This window comes from Pyxicephalus adspersus, chromosome 5, assembly GCF_032062135.1.
Source record: "Pyxicephalus adspersus chromosome 5, UCB_Pads_2.0, whole genome shotgun sequence".
Classification (NCBI taxonomy): domain Eukaryota; kingdom Metazoa; phylum Chordata; class Amphibia; order Anura; family Pyxicephalidae; genus Pyxicephalus; species Pyxicephalus adspersus.
In genome coordinates this window covers 137458060-137480728 of record NC_092862.1, presented here as the reverse complement: position 1 = coordinate 137480728, position 22669 = coordinate 137458060, and the positions used below count along the sequence as shown (strand labels likewise).

The following is a 22669-nucleotide window of genomic DNA, read 5'->3' as shown; positions in this document are numbered from 1 at the left end:
CCGGTACACAGGAAAGCAGTCAGATAAATCACTAAACACAGGGTAATGCTGGTAAGCCAGAGATTGCTCAGGCAACTTCCTGTAATAGGAGGTGCCTTTAAATCCCTGCAGGACATCAGCCATAGGCTGTGGAAAACAGAGAGCGTGTGTGTGTGTTACCTCAGAGACACACCCACGCCAGCTCACAAACAGAGCAAGTCTCAGCATGGAGGAAACACTGATATGGAACATAGGTAGTGTTACCTGAGAGATAGAACCCGGCGCCCATGCCTGCGATTAGGAGCAGCGGCGCCGGCACGACCTGCAGTGCTAACACTATGCAAATGACAGACAGTGACACAGGAGGAGGAGAGGACCCTGACCAGAGGAGCTTACAATCTAAGAGGAGAGGGAAGTAGCACACAATAGGAGGGGGGATATGGAATGGTGAATAAATGGTGATGGTAGGAGAAGTGAGTTTGAATACGATGGGTTTTCAGGGCTCTTTCAAACGTGCAGAAGGTAGGAACAAACCAAATAGGACAAGAAAGACCATTCCAGAGAGTCAGGCCGCCCCAAAAAAGTTGTGCAAGTGACAAGGTTATGAGAGAGGAAGCCATTTGTAGTTCATTGGAGGATTCAATAGAGTGGCTAGGAGTGTATTTTTCTATCAAGTCACAAAAGTAAGTGGGACAAGCTAGCTACCTAAAATATGAAGTACTACATTATGGGCTTGATTTATTAAGAGACTGGAGAAGATAGACCATCAAGGGAGAACCAGAACCAAGACTGGAGAAGATAGCTTATCATGGAAACCTAGGAGATCACGTAAACTTCTTATGGCTTTGGTCCAGTATTGATAACATTTGCCAACTAATACTAGCAATGATTTTTCAGAAATCCACTCCTGGTTTGCTGGATCATTCAGTTTATCCGACAGCAGTCAATCTTCTGCAGTCTTAGAAAGCTTTATGAAATCTGGCCCTATATTTGAAGCAATGCGTTTTAGGGAGGTAAAGTTTCTGGGACTTGAATAGTTATAGGGAGCCTTCAAATTATATGATGATGTGTTAATAATGTTTTATAGCCACATTCTGGCAGCAAGTTTGTTGGGGATGAACTGTATATTGTATCTTCCACTGAGCCATCATTTGTTAAAGCTTGTTTTGTACCTGCTCAGATTTAGTTCCTTCTTGAGAACACTATGTAAATCATGTTTATTTTTTAGGATATAAAACACTTCTCTTTGTTTAGCAGCCGGTATCGGGCACATCACGAGCTTACAGTGACCGACAATGCAGACAGGTGTTTGCATCTCAGTAAATCAAGGGTATGCTTAGCGTGATAACGTCAGCCATGTTTGGCAATTATTCTGCGACAGTGCGTTCAGAACAAACTGATTCACCGCTTTAAAAATGTAACATTTGGGGATAAGACATGTTACTGCAATAAAAAGGATTATTTTAACAGAAACAGCCTTTTTACAACACTACAAATTTTTTATTGCAGCTCGCAAGTCAGTAGACATAAAGCATTGGTTCCTTGTCATGAATTTAAATTAAGTTGGCATTCGTTTAAGGTTCTGTTTAAAATTGATTCACTGTGCGCTTTGCACAATGAACGTTTGCTGTATTTTATAGCATTGGGCTATTAGTTTTTATAAGGAATCAGCATAAAACATTACAACTTATCAAACAAGATTCACCCATTAGATTTACAATTACATTTCCTATTTTTCAATGCAACATCAGCATGGAAAATAATAGATTCCAACTACAAACAAGATTCAGACTTTTCATTTGTAATTTCCCCTTTGGAACATGATAACCGTAATCTGTAACATGCACGCACGTGTGGAATGTCACATGACCCTGGATTTAGGTGATTTAGGGCATTGGATGGAGTCCTATAGAGGGAGGATTAGCCAGGCTGATTTATTAAAACTCCAAGACTGGAGAAGATAGAGCATCATGGGTGAACCTGGGTCGTACCCTGTTTATTCTCTTTAATGGCAAAGCTTGCAGCAGCAGGGAAGATCAAGCAAATCTAGCATTTGAAAGAATAGATAAATCCGACTGTAGCATTCATAACAGTTTGTAGAGGAGAGAGTCGGGTTAGTGGAATACCAGAGAGGAGGAGGTTACAGTAGTCCAGACGAGAGATGATAAGAGCATGTACAAGGAGTTTGGTGGTCTCTGGGGACAGGTAGGGGCAGCTAAACACCTCTCCTCTGTCTGGTGATGAGAATACACAAAATTTCATTAGTCATATATTTTGGGTTTTTTTTAAACTGACCAAAATAAATAAAGTAAATGTCTCTTCTTTTCTTCGTTTCCTTCTAGAATGCCTACATCCTATACTACATGGCAATAGTCGGACATGCCCTTTCTATTGTCTCCCTGCTAGTTTCTCTTGGAATTTTCTTCTACTTCAAGTAAGTGCCATCAGAATGCATAATTTCGATTTTAATTGTTTTTGATTTCCAGGGTTACATATTAATGAAAAACCAAGGGATGGAATACTGATTTGTCTGAAAATGGAATTTGTTCACTAGCTAATGTAAGTCACATCGTATTTTCTTTCCAGTCTCAATACCCAAAACACAAAGCTCATTTCAAACACTAGACAGTCACATTGTCTGCTGTACTTCAAATGCAGAGATATGGATGACTCAACTTTAGTAATGCGGTATATTATGCAGGGGTATTTTGCGGACAAGGTGATATCCCGGCATTGTTTTACTGGGGGAACATAATTAATTTTGGGGTACAGATTCTATCGAAAGTCCAATTGGGTCTTCCTGGCTTCCAATCTACACCCCTCCCCTCTCCCCATAAGTATTTTTTACTTTTATGTTAACTTTTTACTACTAGTAACCTGATGTGCTGGGTTCCCTTTGATTCCTTGTTGATGATCTAGAATGGGTTTTCACTTTAATACTCATTACATGTGACTACATTTCGGTGTGGCCATGTTCTCTGAAGTCCCAGAATGTCCTAGTTTTTCTAGGTTCAAAAACTTTGGGCATCCCAACGTCCAGAACACAGCTAGTGCCCTAACACTATTACTTACTATTGGGAGGAGGTAAGCTTTGCAGTAAAAGCTCATTTTTCATTTTCATACTTCGAGGTGAACCTGAAGTTGGCCTTTATTATCATATAGTTCAATAATATGATATTATTATCATATTACATGTGCATATATTTAAAGGATAACAGTTCTTTATAGAAGGTCCAACCAACCCTCTCCCAGCACCCTATACAAATATCCCTGCTTCATAGAGTTCATGAATGCACTAAACAAATGATAAAGATGTAGCAATGATCTCCACTATAGCAAACTGAACAATATGTGCTTTAAAGTTACTTGAATAAGAATGTCACACCAAGGATTGCAGAGTTGAGAAGGATTTGTTCCATTATAGAGATGGAATGTGCAAAAGCCAACACGTTCCAGGGACTAAAACATTCACCTTCTTCATCAGGGCTGTTAGTGTTTTGTGAGGTAGAGGAAAAAAACTTGAGATTAAAGATTGAAAAATAATGTATGCTGAAATAGATAGAGATACAGTGATTTGATTTATATAAATATAACATTTACTTTATACTCATCATACATGTCTGTATTACTTAAAGTTTCATCCAGCAAAAGGAGCTCTAAATATCTTTTTTAGTAAATTATGACAGAATGGGATTGTAAGGTCCTGGTCAGCACCAGTCCTCACTAGACACCAGTCCCACAATCTAACACCGCAGTCTTCACCTATAGTAAGCCCCTGCACAAAGTCTCCCAACACTCGGTTGCCCCCAGGACTTACTGCGCAAGGGATGGTGTCTGGGGATGAACTGGCAGCAAGCCAAGAGCCCATAGATAAAGCACTACATAGATTCCAACAGGGCCAAGTCCAGAATACAGAGCAGAGGTCATACACAGAATATCCGTCCACCAAACGAAGTACACAGGGGCAAAACACAAGCAGAGTCCAGGTCACAGGCAAAGGTCGGTCCAGGCAGCATAAACTCACAAGATCGGAAACAGGCAGGGCCAGCAACAGTAAATCAGTTGAAAACCCACTCCAGCAGAGACAAGCCCAGCTAAACTCTATAACAGGCACTGGTGACCTGGAAGCAGGGAGGCTATAAAGTCCCAGCAGCCAATGGCAGTGCAGGAGCTGATCAGCCTCTGGAATCCCCTTCAGCTGTGCACAGCCTAACAATAGATGCTGGGGATGCCATAAATCCATCAGGCTGCACAAATAAAGGAAAGCAGGGGCTGCTGCTATCTTAGTTCTCCTGGCTGCTGCATATAACATTGCTGGACAAAATAAAAAGTGTTTTATACTGCAATGGCACACAGCACGGAGTCGCTGGACAGATAAGCATCTCCTACCAGGGGCCATATCCAGTACTGAAGATACAGAAGATATAGAATAAAGGAATTTTTATTCACCAATCCACCAATATACTCATAAAAGCATCATTTATTGATACATATACCAATACCATAGGACATATAGGACTCGCATGGGCCCTTCTCTGTGAATGTTAACACCAACATATTCTACTGTGCCAATATTATTTTATAAACAAAGGAGAGAAGAAAGAATGGAAGTTAGGGGGAAAAGAGAATTAAAAGAGGAACGGGTAGATAGATTAATATATAGACAGATAGACAGACAGATAGATAGATAAACGCAATCTGGAAATTTGATTGGTCTGGTATAATAAAAAAATATGAAATGATTCAAATGTTTCCCATGTTTTGTTTTGTTTTAGGAGCCTAAGCTGTCAGAGGATTACTCTTCATAAAAACTTGTTTTTCTCCTACGTCCTGAATTCCTTGTTTACTATCGTCCATCTTACAGCTGTGGTCCCAGATTTGGACTTGGTAAAAAGAGACCCGGTAAGTGTTCATACTTTTGGTTTATAAATTGAAGAAACTCTCATTTACTGCTCAACACCAACCTTCTGGCAAACTTCTATATATATTCTTTTTTTTTTCTTTTACAAATAAACATTTAATGCATGACAGAGAATTCTCTCAGCACTGAGTAAACCAAAGCGCCATCACATCACTTTTATAAAAACTGCTTGATTTAACATTTGATTTAAAATAAAACTAATGAAAAAGGCATATAAATTTATATATATATATATATATATATATATATATATATATGATCCAATCTGTCTAAAAAGCCAATACAGCAGTTTACACAAAAGTTGAAACAATATTACAATTAAATTATAAGTGGACTCAACAACACAAAACCTGTAATGTTAATGCTATTGACAGACTGCACTGCATCATAAATATAACATTTGATTTTGCCTATAGAACTATTGATTTAGTTGTCAAGGTATACAAGTTGACCACCTGTGTGTTTAAATTCCAGCTTGAGCTAATGAGTTTTGTAAACACCAGACTTTTGCATCTAGGAAGCAATCAGTCTCCAGAATGTTAAAAGGTACCTAAGATTCCATATTCTGTTAAAAAAAAAACAAAGTAGTAATAATCATTATTTAAATGTGGGATGCTATTTTTGATTCAAAATTGCATTGTTTTGGTTCCAACAAGTGGTGGCTTTTTTAGATGTATTCACTTTTGCAGCAAAAATTATGTTTTTGAGCTAATGGATAAGTTATGTTGAAGTGATTCTTAATTCTGTATTATGGGATTTTTTGCTCTTGCTGAAAGCACAGAGCACACCAAAACTTTCAATTTCTATCAGTTCCATCAGCCAGTTAGATTCTGAGCCAGGAAGAGGACCAAAAGATGCTGGCTTACCCGATTATTCCCCTGGAAAGAGGCAAACATCTTGTCGGGCTGTTAGATTCCACCAAAATCCCCCCAATGTTGAGGGAAGGGATGTGGCCTGGTCTGGTACAGGAAGCTTCAAGATCACTGTGCTCTATTTTCCTGTATGGTTGGACAAGACCTCAATTGATATTTAGGGGAACACTTTTTTATCACACCACATACTGCTTTAACGGACACCTCTTACTGACACAGAAGTTTACCCATAACAATTGTGAACTGTTGTATCACTTAACAAAAACCTAAGGTCTGGATGAACCTTGAAAATGGATTTACCCAACATTGTAAAAATACAGGTTAGAAAATATGTATATACCCGAGTATAAACCGAGTGTAAATCGCATGAATCCCCACAGGACCAGAGTATCTCTGCCTTTGTCTGTGATACCCACCTCTGCAGCCAGCAGTAACAGCATTCCTTTTCAGGAATCCTGTACGCTGGTCTCAGACTTGTGATCTGCCCCTTTACCCCAGAGAACCAGAATATTTTGCAGAAGCACTCCCTCTATTGGCCGAAATGTAAACACCACCTGAGCTGTCTCTGCTCCAACACTCCCTCTAGTAGTGGGTTCTCTCATTTGCTGGTCATGTGATTCCTATTTGCCACATGATCTCCTCTATAAAAGGAAGTGACTGGCAACAAGAAGTTGCCTGACCAAGAAGTTCCTTTAGACTCTATTCCCAGGTTCTAGTTGCTCCTGTCTGTGTTTCCTGCTGCTGATCCTCCTGTGTACTGACCTTGGCTTCACCCTTGATATCTCCTGATCGCAGCCTGCCCTGACTGTTGTCATTTGAGACATGAGATGTTTGTTACACAGTTACATGTGGGCACAGTGCTATCCACTGGTGGCCTGAAGAAATACAGAAAAGGGCAAGTGACCAAAAAAATCTAACTCAAAAGTTAAAAAATAGGAAAACATAACTTTTTATTATATATTTTAGAATAACATACCATGGATGTAGTCATTTAGGTAATTATACTGGCATTTCTATTGAATATTCTTTTAAACGTTAGCAATTATGAATGCATTTTGTACCTTTAAACTTATCCTTAAGTCAGTGTTTTCATTTTTTTAGGTAAAAGTAGGCACCTCAGTTTGTATTCAGATTGGTTTATATTTGAGTACATACATGTTTTAAATCAAGATGTACAAGGTAAAATCAAGTGACTGTTATTTTTGTTGTATTTTTAGCATGTTTTACTTCTTCTGCAGTCCTTATTCTATTGACATATGTACATCAGATTTTTTACTTCAGATTATGTTACAGAAAAAAGAAACGTTATAGTAAGCAGCATATCTCTTGCAATAATGGATAACCATGACCTCTCAAGAAAGAAAAATCTCTACACCCTATTTAGCCACGGGAATGTATGTTTAAATATATTAAGTGGACTGTCAGATCTATACATTTTTAGTGAAGTAGAACAAATTAAATTGCAGGCAGTCTAGCTTTTCTCATTATCACACTCAATGAAGTGAATAATTACGCTTATTTGAATAACTTGTTGGAAAATAGGTATAGGAGAGGTTACCCCTGCCCCCATGGAAGAATTACTCCCTGTGAGGGAATTATATACTTGCTTGGATTGCACCAGAGTATCGTAATTAATAACCGGTGTAGTAATTGGGCTTACTACTTAAAGAGACCCTACCACAAGACTACAATTGTCTTCCTATTTAAATATGTGCATTTAACAAATTTTGTGCATATTTTTTATTAAGTAGACATTCTAAAGCCCAGGGACTGGTGCACCACAATCTTAAATATTAGTTGTGCCAGTAAATCTAGAGCTGTCTATTAGATTACGTTCTACAGATCCCCACCCGGCACTTTTTAGTAACCACTCTTTTGAGTGACAATACAGAGGCTGCCCACCTACAACTTCCTCCCACCCAGCTTTAAAAAAATATAATATTCTATATAGTAATTAGAGACTCCCAGAGAAGGAGGGGGTTATTGCATTCCAGTAAGTATATAGCTTTACTCGTTTTTGTTTTACCTGTCAATCCTGTCGATATATTTGTTCATTTTTTTTAATTCACTGTAACAGAGCAAACTGATCAGTAAAGGTGGCAGTTAGAAGGTTGGAAAATAAAAAAACATATCATGCAATGTGTTAATGGATTTGGTCAGTGACTTATGTCGGTGGCATCAGTTTGAAAGACATCTTAGATCCTTCAGAATTTATGGACAAGTGGATTTTACCTCATTTTGGCCTATATTTTACTAGTTTGGTGTGGGTTTTGCATTTCTATAGACTTTTATGAAAACTCAAAACACCTTAAAGTGATCAAAAGCCTGCGGTGGGGGTGTTTAACATCAGTTTTTTGTTACCACAGATACTCAAGTATAAACCAAGATTGACCTAAAAATGTCATTAGAAAAAGAAGGTTGGTTTGTTTTTAGGCCACTAGAAGGCACTGTTTCCTCATGTAAAGTGCCTTGTTATCTGAGACATTGTTACACACTTTACATAGGGACACATCCCCATCTACTGGTGACCAACAATAATGCACAAAGGCTGTTTATAAGCAAGTTAGCCATCATAATCTACTCAAAAGTACAATAAACTGTTAAAAGAATGAAAGAAAACAGACTAAACCCACATGATTTTTTTTTACAATTTTAAATTAATGTATTAAAAATAACACACCATGGATGATTTTTATTCACAATAAATATATCATCCATTTCCTGCTGCTATCTGTAAGGTAAATCTATGGTGCTGCATTAACCCCATGTCCCACCAAATTGAATTGCTAATAGATAAGGATAATATATAAGGTTCATGGGAAGGAAATCCCTCTAAAGACATACATACAATATTAAAATACTCTCTATAAAGCCTTTTTAGTATTGCTTCAGCATTGATGCCTATGTATCTCACTATCCTCTGAAGAAGCTGAATGGCGAAACGTGTCAGATTTGAGATTTCTGTTTCATGGTGAAAAAAAAACACAAACGTGACTTAAGTACTTTTTCCAATATGACAGCAGAGCCTTGTAAAGAATTGATGCACATTAAAATAAATGTTTTATGCCTTAAAACCCTCATTATATGAGATTTGTTGATGATGTTTTCATGGTATTGGCAAAAGGCAGGATTTAATGTCTTTGAATATCCTAATGAAAATGAGACTTTTACAATCTTTGAGGGTAATGACATATTACATACATTTGTTTATTAGATAACATACTAATAACAGGGTTATAGAAAGAAAACCACTTTTCATTCCCCCATTTATAATTCATGCCTTCTTGGCCATGTACAAAAGGCAATTTCATCTCATCAGTCTGGAAAACTGAAAGAAGAGGTATTGAAGATTTTTCACTTCCAAGCAAAAGAATTAGTAAAATGCTTATTAACACGCGGATATTTGAAGAATAAACTCAAAATTGCATTTGTAAGATCAAATTCATTAAGAAGTAACGATCTAATAAATAAATGGAAAATATTAGTTAAAAAAATAGATTGCGTTGTCTTCTCATTTAAAAATTCCCCATAGGCAGATCAGTGGAGATGGGTTTAATAATATTGCATTTGGAAAAAAGGAAGAGCAGCAGCTTGGTATAGGGGACAGGCTGGTGGATGTGCAAGGGACTAAATAGTGTCCCCCACCACTGACTGGCACTCTAGGTGATAGCTAACTTTCCTTTGCTTTGTTCTTATCTACTTATTTGCCATCATTTAAGGACTATAAATTTTCTTTTGTTCTGGGTTACTAATTATCCATGTACTATTATTTTGACAGTTCTCAATTGTTTTTGGATTTCTAGTTATGGAACACCATTATCCTTGAGTTCCGGTATGTAATTGTGTCTATCTGCCACTGTTTTAAAATTGACCTCTAGAAAACCAATAAATATACTGTTTGATCCTCCAAATAGCACTTGTGATCTGAGGACAGACAACATAGTCAGATACAAGATTTAGTCTAATATGCTGTAAAACTATAATTAGTTTGTAAAAGGAATATTACTGTGTTTAACAAGGTTTTAATAGTTGTATGGAATTCAGCTGTACAATTTCCAACGTAACCCCCAGATGGCCGACGGGCTAAAGACCCCAATTACCAATGTGCCATTGCCCTGACATGGAATAATTAAGGCAAACCGTGATAGCTTGCGTTGAATTGATTGGCAAAGTTTTATCTGCTACCACTGAAAAGAAAGAAATGTAACATTTTGCTTTAATAATGAGTTAACATTTGTTGAGAAAATTTCAGTATATACGAGAATACTCTGTCATGCCAGAGTTCTGTTTCAGGTTTTCTGTCATAATGTTTTCCTACTTAATAGTGAACAGGAGAACTTTCTTGACTTTAATGCCACCGGTGTGTGGATGACAGACAGCTCAATCTCTTGGTGAGTCAATCTGACACCTGCAATAGACATTCAGACCTTCTATTAACTCTAAGCAATTTATTTCTTTATGGATGAAAAGTGCTTCAAAGACACGTCAGGATAAGACATTGACCCACTCATTGCCAGATCTTTGTTCCTTTCTAGAGCTGACTTCTTTGTAGGCCCTTGTAATGTGTCTTGTTGATTGGGAACAACAATACCAGATACAATTGTCCAAAAATGAATTACTCCAACCCCCAAGTGGAGCTTTTCGGCTTAAATACCTAACCTTTTACCTTGATCCAGTGGCCCTGCCTAGCATTGCATGGTGAAATTGTTCTCATTTCCTGCACATGAGCTCTAGTTTTTCCTATGAGTAATCCAGAATTTTGCTGGACCCCTGGAAGAGACCATAGGTAGAGCTTACCAGTGGAAATTAATAGGACTGAAGTGCCCATTGACATTTTCACTAGAGATACTGTGCAAGGCTGGTCTTGGCAACTCAGCAAAGTTTACCGGATTGACGAGAAGGTAAGAATTTAAGACACTGGCCTGTACTAAGGGGGTTGGGAGACAAAGATTTAAGGAACATTTTGCCAAAAGTACAGCTTTCATATAGGATCCTTTAAAAAGTTAGTCTATCCACAAATAGTATTTGAGTTTTTAGTAAAGGCTGGAGATCTAAACCACCTTAAAGTATTTTCTATTTCTCACTCTATTGGTGAGATCTATTCACTAATTTACATTCACTGTGTCCATATATTATTGTGATCCCATCATGTTTTCTGCGTTTTCTACATAATTGATATCATGGAGGATTTAACAGGGGAAGCGTAAACACACAGGGGTGGTGAACTAGAAAGATTTGCTAAAAGGGAGATTTTACAATTTTATTATCACTTTTAGGTGGACCGTGTATTACTATCACATAGGAAACGATATCTGAAATTAATTTTTATGTAATAAAACTGCTTTCTAGATTGAATGTTCCTCTATGTCTGCCTTGCCTGTGTGGGACGTGTTCTGGACCTGTTTTGTTTCAATATAATAACTTTGGACAAAGCCCAGTGTAATCTGTCTCTTACCTCTTCTGCAGTCTTGGTAGACTTTAAACAACCAGGGATCTGTTCATCTGGGGGGAAAGCACAATTATATAATATCATCACACATTATGGAGTACACCCAACATTCTAGGAAGCCGAGGCTGTCTCACTAGTTATGCATTGCCCCAAATTAAGTTGCAAGCACAAGGGTATAGTGGACAGGGCCTGGCACTTTACATCAGCACAAAACATAGTCAATGTTTTAGCAATATTTGTTTTAATGTCTTGTTTTTAAAAAAACTAAGTAATTGTAGACTGTACAGTTAGTCAGTGGGGTCATTTTTATTATCTGGGTGTTAACCAGTGGAACAACTATAATATAATAAAGCCAAAAAAATAAAATCTATAATAAAGCCAAAACACTTTTACAACTGACAGGTGTATACAGCATCAATTACCAAGTTACAATGGCACCTGTTCAGGATGTGTGATATATTGGGAAGCAAATAAACAGTTTAATAAAGTGATGTTCTGGAGTTAGGAAAAATAGGCAACCCTTTGGATCTGACTGATTTTAGAAGGGCCAAATTGAGATGGCTAGAAGATTGGCTCAGAGAATCTCCAAAACAGCAGGTTCTTGGTATGAAAATGTTAGTCCCTACTAAAAGTGGCCCAAGAAAAGACAACAGTGAATAGGTGACTGGATCATGAGCAACAAAGACTCATAGATGCACATGGCGAGGATGAGGCTTGCCTATCTGGACTTATTCCATGGAAAAGCTACAGACATGGCACACATTTCGGAAAGCATAATCTTGGCCATAAAGAAAGGTGCCAGATAATGCAGTACATTGAAACTGTTGCATATGGGGCTATGCAGCCAAGTGCCAGTCATGGCTGCCCCCTTTCCACCCAAAGGACCCACAATGGGTATATCAGTGTAAAAAAAGGACCATTGAACAATGGAAGGTGGTGTAGTCTTGTGAATATTGTTGTCTTCTAGCCATGTTGGGTGTCCATGGGATTAAAACAGGCTGGTGGAGGCAGTGTGACCCAAAAGACCTGCTGCTAATGACTTGGTGCCAATTTCCACAAAACACCTACAGAGGTCGTAAGTCCATAACTTGACAGGTCAAAGCTGTTCTTAAAATAATTACTGATTGATGACTAGGTACTTCTTTGAGGCTTTGAAACATAAATGTTCTACATTTAAAGGGCAACAAGGAGCCTGCAGTGGGTGCATTTGTGAATTCTTCTTTAGTGCCATAAAGTTCTTAGATCACCTGACTACTAGTATAAAGGAATGCAGTATAATTTTTGAGTCAGTGTTAACTAGAGTCCATCTTTAGTACAAATAAGTCTTGAAATTAAAATATTACATCTAATGTACAACAGCTCAGCACAAGTTATGGTAATTAATTTAGATGATCCTAGCACTCTACTCGTCACTGTGGATGAAAAAACACAACTTAAGATATGCATGTCTTTTTCCATCTTTAGCATATACGAAAAAACCTTGCTTGTCTAAGGGGTTTACCGGTGTTATTCTGTATTTCATCTGGCTGTGAGAAGGAGTAGTAATGGGTGCATTTATAAATCTTAGCAAGTGACTGTATTACATCATTGCATCTTAAGAGCTCTAAAGATTGTATTCAAGGATAAGGGGGATGTTTTACCACTGCAATGATAGCACAGGTCAACATGTCATTTACATAAGATATAGTTTTTTGTGGGCATTGTAGTATTGTTAATCCGGATTTCAAATCTGTGTTCAGTTTTTCTCTAGCATGTCCAGTTTTACAACATTTAACGACAGTTTTCGTTTTCTAAGGTTAGAGACTGCACTAACTGCGATTGATTTTATTTGTCATCATGCCTAGAAATTGCCTTAGTGATCCAGAGAGTTTCTGTTACGTGTGTGGTTCATTCATGACGAAAGCACAACATCGCCATATTACCACAGAACTTAAAAAGATATACAAATTATATTTTGGTTGTCCATTAGGTGACCAGGATAAATCTTGGGCCCCACATGTCATTTGTACCAGTTGTTCCATAGGACTGCGTGACTGGCTAAATCGGCGTAAAGCAGCAATGCTATTTGCAATCCTGATGGTGTGGAGGGAACCTCAAGACCATCTAATTGACTGCTGTTTTTGCCACGTCAACAAAAGTGGACTCTCAGGTAAAACTAAGCACAAAATTGTATATCCCAGCCTCGATTCTGCAATTAGGCCTGTTCCCCATGATGATTCATTGCCAGTTCCGGTACCGCCACACGATGGACTTGCTTCTGTAGAAGGTGATGAGGAATGCGCTGGAGTTACAGCCAGGTACAACCCCGAATCATCTGATCCTGACTACTTGGTCAATGAAGATTCAGAACCAGAGACCTTTACACATGCAGAGCTGATTGATCTCGTTCGTGATCTAAATCCCTCCAAAGACAAAGCAGAACTTCTTGCTTCAAGGCTTAAACAGAAGCACTTGCTTGCAAAGGGTGTAACTGTAACTCACTACAGAAAATGAAATCATAACTTGACAATGTTCTTCACTAGTGATGGCTGACTGTGCTACTGTCATGATATAAATGCACTCTTTTAAAGTTTGGCACAAGAGCATGTTCCATCTGAATGGGTTATCTTTATTGATTCCTTTAAAAGAAGCTTGAAAGCAGTCTTACTTCATAATGGTATTTCCAAACCATGTTTACCGATTGCCCATTCTGTTAACATAAAGGAGTCCAATGACAACATGAAGTTACAACTTGAAGCAATCCAGGATAAAACACACCAGTGGAACATATGTGGGGATCTAAAGGTCATTGGCTTGCTGATAGGAATGCAAGGAGGATTCACAAAAATTGCTGTTTCCTGCGCCTGTGGGACAGCCGATCTACGGGAGACCATTATGTCAAGTGTGATTGGCCAGGTACCTATAAGCCCGGAACAAGCAATGTCAAGTTTCTGCCTCTGGTTGATCCACATAAAATATTTCTTCCACCTCTCCATATCAAGTTAGGCTTGATGTAGAACCTTGGGTTTTCAGTATCTTGTTGAGAAGTTTCCAAACATAAGCACTGCAAAAGTAAAGGAAAGGATATTTATAGGGCCACAGATCAAGTCTGTTTTGCAGGATGATGTTTTCAAACAATCTCTCTCAGCAGCTGAGCTAGAAGCTTGGGATGCATTCAAGTGGCTGTGTGAAAATTTTCTGGGCAACCATAAGTCTCCTGCATACAAGGAAGGAGTTCAGAATCTGCTTGATTCATACCAGAAATTGGGTAGTCGCATGTCATTAAAAATACGTTTCTTGCATTCACATCTAGAATTCTTCCCGAAAAATCTTGGTATGGTGAGTGACGAACAAGGAGAATGTTTTCACCAGGACATTCAGTTATTGGAACACCGCTACCAAGGTTTCTGGAATTAAAGTATGATGGCTGACTTCTGCTGGATGCTGTACAGCGACAATCCAGACAGAGTACACAAGAAAATCATAATCTAAGGATTTCTGAAGAAACAATGGTACCTGACTGACACTGTTCAGTAGATCTATACCACAGTGTGCCTTATTTTACTGAAGATGTATTAACATTCACTTCAATGGTTCTTAAGTTTTAGTACAAAATACATGCACATACAATGTTAACTATCATAGTACTCATAAGGTCTGGAATCAGCTCGAAAAACTGATTTAGAAAAGTTTGCTGTGGTTTCCAATGATTACCAAAGCTAATTTTTTGTTGACCTGTGTAATATTGTATTGCTCCATATGATTCTTTGGTTAAGCATAGGTTTTCCTGTAACCCTTCAGGGGACCATTTGACTGGTGCTGAAGATATCAATTGGTAATTACCAAACCAAAGGTCAGGCCATTGTACTAGTATATGTGCCCAAGGAGGAAATATCACCTGTCAGCTAATCACACTTTGCTGGTATCTGACTTTCAGCTGGCCTTTTCCCTTAATTTGGGCTTTAAAGATAGTTGACTATACACAGCCCTAACTATACACACTTGCTGTCGCATTACTTAAAAACAGTACAAAAAAAGCTTCAATTCCCTTTGAAATCTTTTAAATGAATATTGCATAAAAGAAAGAAAGTATCCTACAATATGTTTATAATGTAAAGAGCCTAAACTAATTATACAACAGATTCCCATTTCCAATTAGCATTAACAAAAATATTAAACCTTGGCTTGAAATTGTGCATGGCATTTTGCCAAGGCTTTCCCTTTTATCGACTGTTCACTTTGAGATGCGCGCATAATATACTAAGTTATATTGGGTGTATTCATGTGGTACAGAGGATCACTTCATCCCAGAACTTTAATGGCAAAGATTAACGTAATCATTATCGCATGTTTATGAGCTATTCAAATCACGCCGCACAGTTTTACGAAGCAAGACAAACTCCTATCTGGAACTCGGCATAGAGTTGATGGAATACGGAGTTTTACGTAAACTAGTCATTACTGGTATCATAATACAGGCATTAGCCTTCTTAATTGTTATGACTTGCATTACAAGAAAAATACAAACCCAGACAGAAGTAGCGAGCGGTACATAAAATCTGAAATGTAGTCCTAGAATAGGCGTGTAGGACAAAGCCACATGGTCACAGTATAGCCAAAACCTTTTTGTTTCAAAAAGAGTGGAAAAGGATTAGAACCCTGTGAAGTTAGGGGGATTAGCATTCAGTATTAACCAAACAAAAAATAGCTAAGTCCAGTAGAACAGCTTATATAAGCAATAAGTCCTAGATGGACAGCAAATAAAGTCCTGCCACCCAAGCAGCTACAGGAGAAGTGGACCTGGCTATCACAGGTAGCAAGTTTTTCAGCTTCAAGCACCAAACAACATGGGCTGCTCAGTCCTGCTCCATTCAGCTTTACAGCTTCCACTCACACACCTGACACACACATTGGAGGTATTAGTCCCACAGACCTAAACTTTGGGGGACCTCAACCTCTCCACCTGAGCCACCTGGCCTCCAGCTGCAACTCCCTCCAGTCTCAAAGACCTAGTCCTTTTATTATCAGTTACCAGATGCTGTGGAGCCATCACCAATGTATGACCTGGAAAAGGGAGGATACCCATCCCTTCCAGTACACTCTAGTCCTGGATCTCAAATAAAGAGTTTCAAACATGCAGCAATACAGTTATTCATGGCCCTATCCAGACACTGTAATTCCCTTTTCTAGGAGACATTGTGCTGTATGATGCCAAACACCCAATAAAATTTGGCATCCCACATTTCCTTCCTTTACAACCCCCGATGAATATTTTTTTTTTGTCTGTATACCATTGTAAAAATAGTTCTCTATGCATCCTGTTTCAGGAATGCAACAGGAGGTTAGAGCAAATCTGTAAGACCAAAGGTTACTCTAAAAGTTGTTTCTGCTGTCTGCTACTATGTCTATGAAGGGCAGAAAAGTCCGAAGTTCTATTCCACAAACTTTTTCTGTGTCAATGAGTATTGAAGCAAATGTTAGTTTCATAACAGCATAAGGTCAAGCTAGTAGCATTTTGACAAGAGGTCAGCACTCAATTATTCCATTTCCTCTGTGTATTAAAAGAAACCTGTGCTTGGAAAGCATTGATAGTCTCTGTCTATGAAGTTGTCAGGTTGTTATGCTGAACTAACAGTTGCCGGACACAGCCAAGAATAAATGAAGAAGAAAATTCCATCTTTACTTTTTAGATTTGTTGATCCTCGGTTCAGAGACTTTATAGCTTGGAGGTTACTTATTCAGCATAAAAATTTACGTAGCTGGCAAGTTTCTGGAGGTCAGAAATGGCAACCTGTGTTTTTTGATTGGGCATGCTAATCTCTTTATTCCCTTATGTAAAACAGGGAACATGTACTCACCAGCCACTTTATTAGGTACACTTATTTCACTTCTTGATAATCAAACATTTAATAAGCCAATCACTTTGTAATAATATTAGATTTAGGTATGTAGACATTATTAAGGTGACCCGCTGAAGTTTAAACCATGCATTACCAGCATTGGAAAGGGGAAGAAAGGTCATGGCATGGTTGTTGGTGCCAAGCAGTTTGGTTTGATTATTTCAGCAACTGCTGAAGATTTTCATGCACAACCACTTCCCCGGGTGCCACACTTGTCAGCTAAGAACAGTAATAAGGCCACAATTTTTGTGGGCTTGCCAAAATTGGACAAGAGAAAATTGGAAAAACGGTGCCTGGTCTAATGAATCTGGATTTTTGCTGCAACATTCGGATCCTAAAATCAGAATTTTATATCAACAACATTAAAGCATTTATTTATGTTGCCTTATATCAACGATTCAGGCTAGTGGTGGTGTAATGGTGTGAGGATATTTTCTTGACAAACCTTGTGTCCCTTAATACCAAGTAAGCATCAATTAAATCCTACAGCCACATGTCCATCCCTTTATGACGGCAATGTGTTCTGATGGCTACTTCCACCAAAATAGTCACAAAGTTCAATTCATCTCAGACTGGTTTCTTGAACATGGCAATGGGTTTACTGTACTTTAATGGCCTCCAAAGTTACCAGATATCAATCCAAGGGAGGACCTTTGGGATGTGGTGGAATGGTAAATTTTCATCATGGACGTCCAACTGACAAATCTGTACCAACTGCATGATATTATCACGTTAATATAGACCAAATTCCAGGAGAAATGTTTTCGGCACCTTGTTGGATCTATGCCATGAAGAATTACAGCAGTTTTGAAGACAAAAGGGTGGCCAATTTGTTACTAGCAAGATGCACAATTTCCATTGGCTAGTAAGGGTATTTAAATAAAGTAATTAAAACAAAAATAACCAAAAAAGGTAAAATATTAACATCTCATTATTAGTTGGTTCCAGGTAAACATGACATTAATTAATCACAATGCACAATCTCTTAGAACTATTTCTGTAGACTTAAAATATTAAGTTGCTTTTGGCCTCAGATTTCACATTGTTACTGCAATAGCATTTTTATTTAATCTTATAACACACAGAAGTGTCTATACCACGATGAGACTGCTGATCATTCTTCCACATCCAATTAGTTTTTCATGAGTCTGTGATTTCACTGGGCTCCAGTATTGTTTTCGTGATCATCTTTCATATTAGGCTGATACATTTGTAGAAAATGGCTTTCGACTTCTGCAGATATTTAGAGACAATTTGAGGATGAGCGCTTTCAATGATGTCAGCTTCTTGATGCGCATTACCCTTCTGTCTAGACAGGTTAATAGGATGCAATTGCGTTCAGGGAAAAAACTTTGAAGGCCAGTTTCTGCTGTCTTTGGTAATGTTTTTGGATTGTTTCGGATAGTTAAAATAAAGTAAATCCCATATTTTATTGAAAAGCATCATGAATCCTTTTGGCATATTAGCAGAAGGAAAAAATATCTAATGGTTTTAAATTTGCATTTGGTAATTTATACTGAATGGTCCTTTTTCCATAAAGCAAAACTTTTACACCCATGAATGGACAAGTCACAGGAGTTTCACTTAAAAAGGTTCCATATATATATTTGTGCGCTGCGTAATATGTTGACGCTATGTAAATACTATTTTTGTTAATAATATTATCCCTTTCCTCCAGCATGGTATTATGGTCAGGCAGGGGTTTTAAAAGTTTCCTAACTATACATTAACTCAGGTCCTCCTGAATTGCACATGGCCTCCAAACAATTACAAAGACAAAACCATGTTTAGGGCCTTTGCAATTTACTAACAAAATTAACAATGTAAATTTGCAGCATGACCACAAAAAAATTTGCATAATTTAACATGCAAAAGAGCAATTTCTTTGTCAAAAGCTATTTTCATGAATGATCTGATATTCCCTAATGAGCACAAAATACTAACTAAAGACTTCATAAGCCTAAGAACACATAATATGGCCGATGTTTTTGTATAGGCCCATGTAATAGCTGCAGTGTTCACTGATAAAGGTCAATTTTTTGTTTTTCCAATGTGTTTATACTCGTGATATATCACATCTGTGGTATAAGCAAAGCATTCTGTAGTCACCAATGCAAACAATAATACAGCTGTGTTTCCCTCTATCCAAACTGAAGTATCTAACAAGAAAACCTTAAACAACAACAAATACATTTTATTATGCTGCCCGTATGACTGCACTATATTATCAAATCATGCAGGCAGATGTTTTATTGACAGCAGTTCTTTCACATACCCATTAGATCATCATATTTTGTGTGATGGGTAATAGACTGTGATGGATATGTTCTTTGTTGTGTCTTCCAGGTCAGCTGCAAAGTCTTGCAATTCTTTCATCAGTATATGCTGGGCTGTAATTATTTCTGGATGTTGTGCGAGGGCATTTACCTTCATACATTAATAGTAGTGGCTGTATTTGCTGAAGAACAGCATCTGCATTGGTATTACCTACTGGGCTGGGGTAAGTGCCAAATTCATTGAAGCCTACGCGTTCTGAAGCCAAAATTCCATTATCCCCTCCAGCGATCTACTGATGTCTATAAACAGGAAAAAACATGATATCATCATTACAAATAGTGTAAAGAAAAGGAAAACACAGCAGGTCCCACTTGTGTATGTTTGTGCAAATGGGAAAAAGTATTGTTTTTTATAGCAATAAATGTGGCTGTGTTTATACCGATCATACCCAATAAATATAGTATAGCATGCAATAATAATTATAGCAATGATGGTGATGAAGCTAGTAGTAATTATCTCACCTTTTCAGGATTAAATGCAGGAAATGCTATAATTACCACAAAGTAAACCTGAGCTCTAAAAGGAAAGCTGTATATCTGAGTGTGAGATCTTGGGCACTTCTCTCTCTTACTGCTAAGAGGGATTAAACTTTTGGTGATATCATTACTGTGCTGCTTATTGTTCTCTTTGCTGGAAGCTGTGACATGAGGAATCAAAGCCCTGCCTGTACCAAGATGGTCGCCCCCATTAAAAAAAGACACAGTGTGAACAAGATTTCATAATAATACATTACAAGGCTTTTTATGTAAATGAACATTAGGAAAGAGAGACAGAGACATGACCGCAGCATTGGGTGCATGACAGCTGAATTGCCAGTGGTTCATACAGAGTGTAAGCGGAAGATTTGCTAGCCATTGCCACCAGTGTAGTTTTTGCATACTATCAAGAGAAACTCAGCCCTACAAAATAAGGGACAGAGGACGTAGGATACCACATTGCCTGTGCTTTCAATGCAGCTAATTCTTTCCCTATTGCTGACTGCAATTCCTTGTTCTGCACTATGTCCCTGTATGGAAGCCGCCATCTTGGTAGAGGCAGGGCATTGCTTCCTCATGTTAGAGCCTCCAGCCAAGAGAACAGTAATTGACACAGAAGTGGTGTCACAAAATCTTGCACTAAATCTCTAGGTTAGCAGTCAGAGTCAGCAGTGCCGGTGATCTCACAATGCAAATATAAATCTATGAAGCTGTAGGAACAGGAGTGCCTAGGCCCACTCACAAGCTAGGAAGTGTACTGCTAGCTTTCAGAAGGAATTTCAGATGAAAAGTCCAATTTTTACATTACTACATACTGTAGGTATAATTAACTTTTATAAATATTTCCTACAGCATAAAATTCACTTTTTTAATTCAACTTCATTTTAAAAAGCAGTGGGATCTTTTTTTAAAACAGACCTTTACTGACCCATGTGTTTTATTATTATTGGTTTAGGTACAGGTGCCCTTTAAAAACCACAGACTAAAAACAATTCAGTTGATCTGGAATTAGATAATTTACGTTGTGCAATCATGTCTATGTTTAAACTGTACTTTCATAATATATTATAAATGAACTTGACTTACCATTGTGTATTTTTGTCCTGGTTCAGGGTTTCCTTTAGTGCCTACGTCAATTCACGCTTTTGCAAGGACAAAGTACTTTAATGACAAGTAAGTAATTCAATGTTTTAGCAACATAGTTACCTAAAATGAATAAAAACATAAATGTCCCTAAAATGTTGGATTCATTTGAGAAATAACTGTATTACAATAAAGCTTTCCAAAGAACTGAGCAGGTTCGGACATAATAAGGTGCAAAGTGGACCTTCATTACCCAACGGGGGCGCTAAGTCAGTTCATTGGAGGGGGAGTGGCAAGTCAGTCCTGCACAGGGGTGGCTACGTCGACAACTGGCATTGCACATCTTAAACCAGTATTTTTTTCAGGCAATGATCCTCACGGTAATAACAGTTGCATTTAGCAATGTGTTGGCCTGGCTGATTGTAGTATCTGCACATCATGTGACAGGGATAGAGGCAAAACTAACATCAAAGCATGTCACCATATAGCATAAAGTAGGGATGAGCAAGCGAGTTTTAAATATTGATCTCGCAGCAAATTCGGCCGTTCTCATTTATCAGAATTGTAAGCGAGAATGGCCAGTGTAAATTCGCCTATCGAGATTGAATTTTATTTTTTAAAAAAAGGCGGACTGTGCTGATCAATGATGCTGATGATGATTCATTGATCAGCTCAGTGTGCGATCCCCCGCACTAGAGGTTAATAAATCGCAAAGAGGAGGATTACCAGGGCTGCATGAATGAATGCAGCCCTGACAATCCACTGTGATGCCTGGGCACTAGAGATAATTAACCTCTAGTGCCCAGAGATCGCAGTGGAACTGCAAATGAACTCTCAATGAAGTTTCTCCATTAAGAGTTAATCTGCTGTTCAGTTCCCATGGTCACCGGGCTGATAAGTACTGCCCAGTAACCGTGGGAACTTTGTGGTCACGGGTGATTGGAGGCACACGAGTGCCTGAGTACAAAATATGTTTATGTTGGGATCTCCAAGTATTATTTCAATGAAAGCTGCAAATTTAAATTACTGTATAAATTTAAAATATATTAACCAAAGCTTACTATGTATGAAATTTTAGTAATTAAGGTAACATACATTGTAACTTCTCCAAAATTCAAGCAGCTATAGTCCAAAGAAGGTAAACCACCCATACTAATCATGGTTAATTCTGTATATAATTGAATATAAACAAGATCCTTTTCCTTTGAAATGCAATTGGAAAAAAATAACAGTTTATACTTGGGCCACACCAGTTGATGGCGCTATGTCATCATGTAAAGTGTGTAACAAACTCTTGCCCTTGAGACATGAGTTTGTTATACACTGTACATGAGGACACAGCAACATCTATTGGTGGCTAACAACCATGCACAAAAGATCATTTAGGAGCAAGGGATCCATTATAACCAAATATTGTGTGTCTTGATGTACACGTAAAGTACAAGTAAACGTTAAATAAATCATATCCTGTCCAGGTGTATGTCCACATACTCAAAAATAGTATTCCCTACATGCAAATCTGCCAATAAATATGGTTTTTCTAAGGAGATCCTATGATCACCAGTGTTTTGCTTCGGTTTAAGGGAAACATATGTAAAGGCAGCTGCCTCCCATTAAGTACAACAGCAAATCACTACAAATTCTCAAGTACACATAACACCCTTTCCTAGCCA

General features: G+C 38.0%; 1 protein-coding gene across 1 annotated transcript in view; it reads left to right on the top strand.

Moving 5' to 3' along the window:
- CALCR (calcitonin receptor) overlaps nucleotides 1-22669 on the top strand; it is a 157876-nt gene that overhangs the window by 110908 nt on the left and 24299 nt on the right. Inside the window, exons 6-9 of the mRNA XM_072412873.1 lie at nucleotides 2322-2413; nucleotides 4755-4881; nucleotides 19447-19600; nucleotides 21026-21086. Of these exons, the coding sequence (XP_072268974.1) occupies nucleotides 2322-2413; nucleotides 4755-4881; nucleotides 19447-19600; nucleotides 21026-21086 (434 nt within the window). The remainder of the gene's footprint in view (nucleotides 1-2321; nucleotides 2414-4754; nucleotides 4882-19446; nucleotides 19601-21025; nucleotides 21087-22669) is intronic.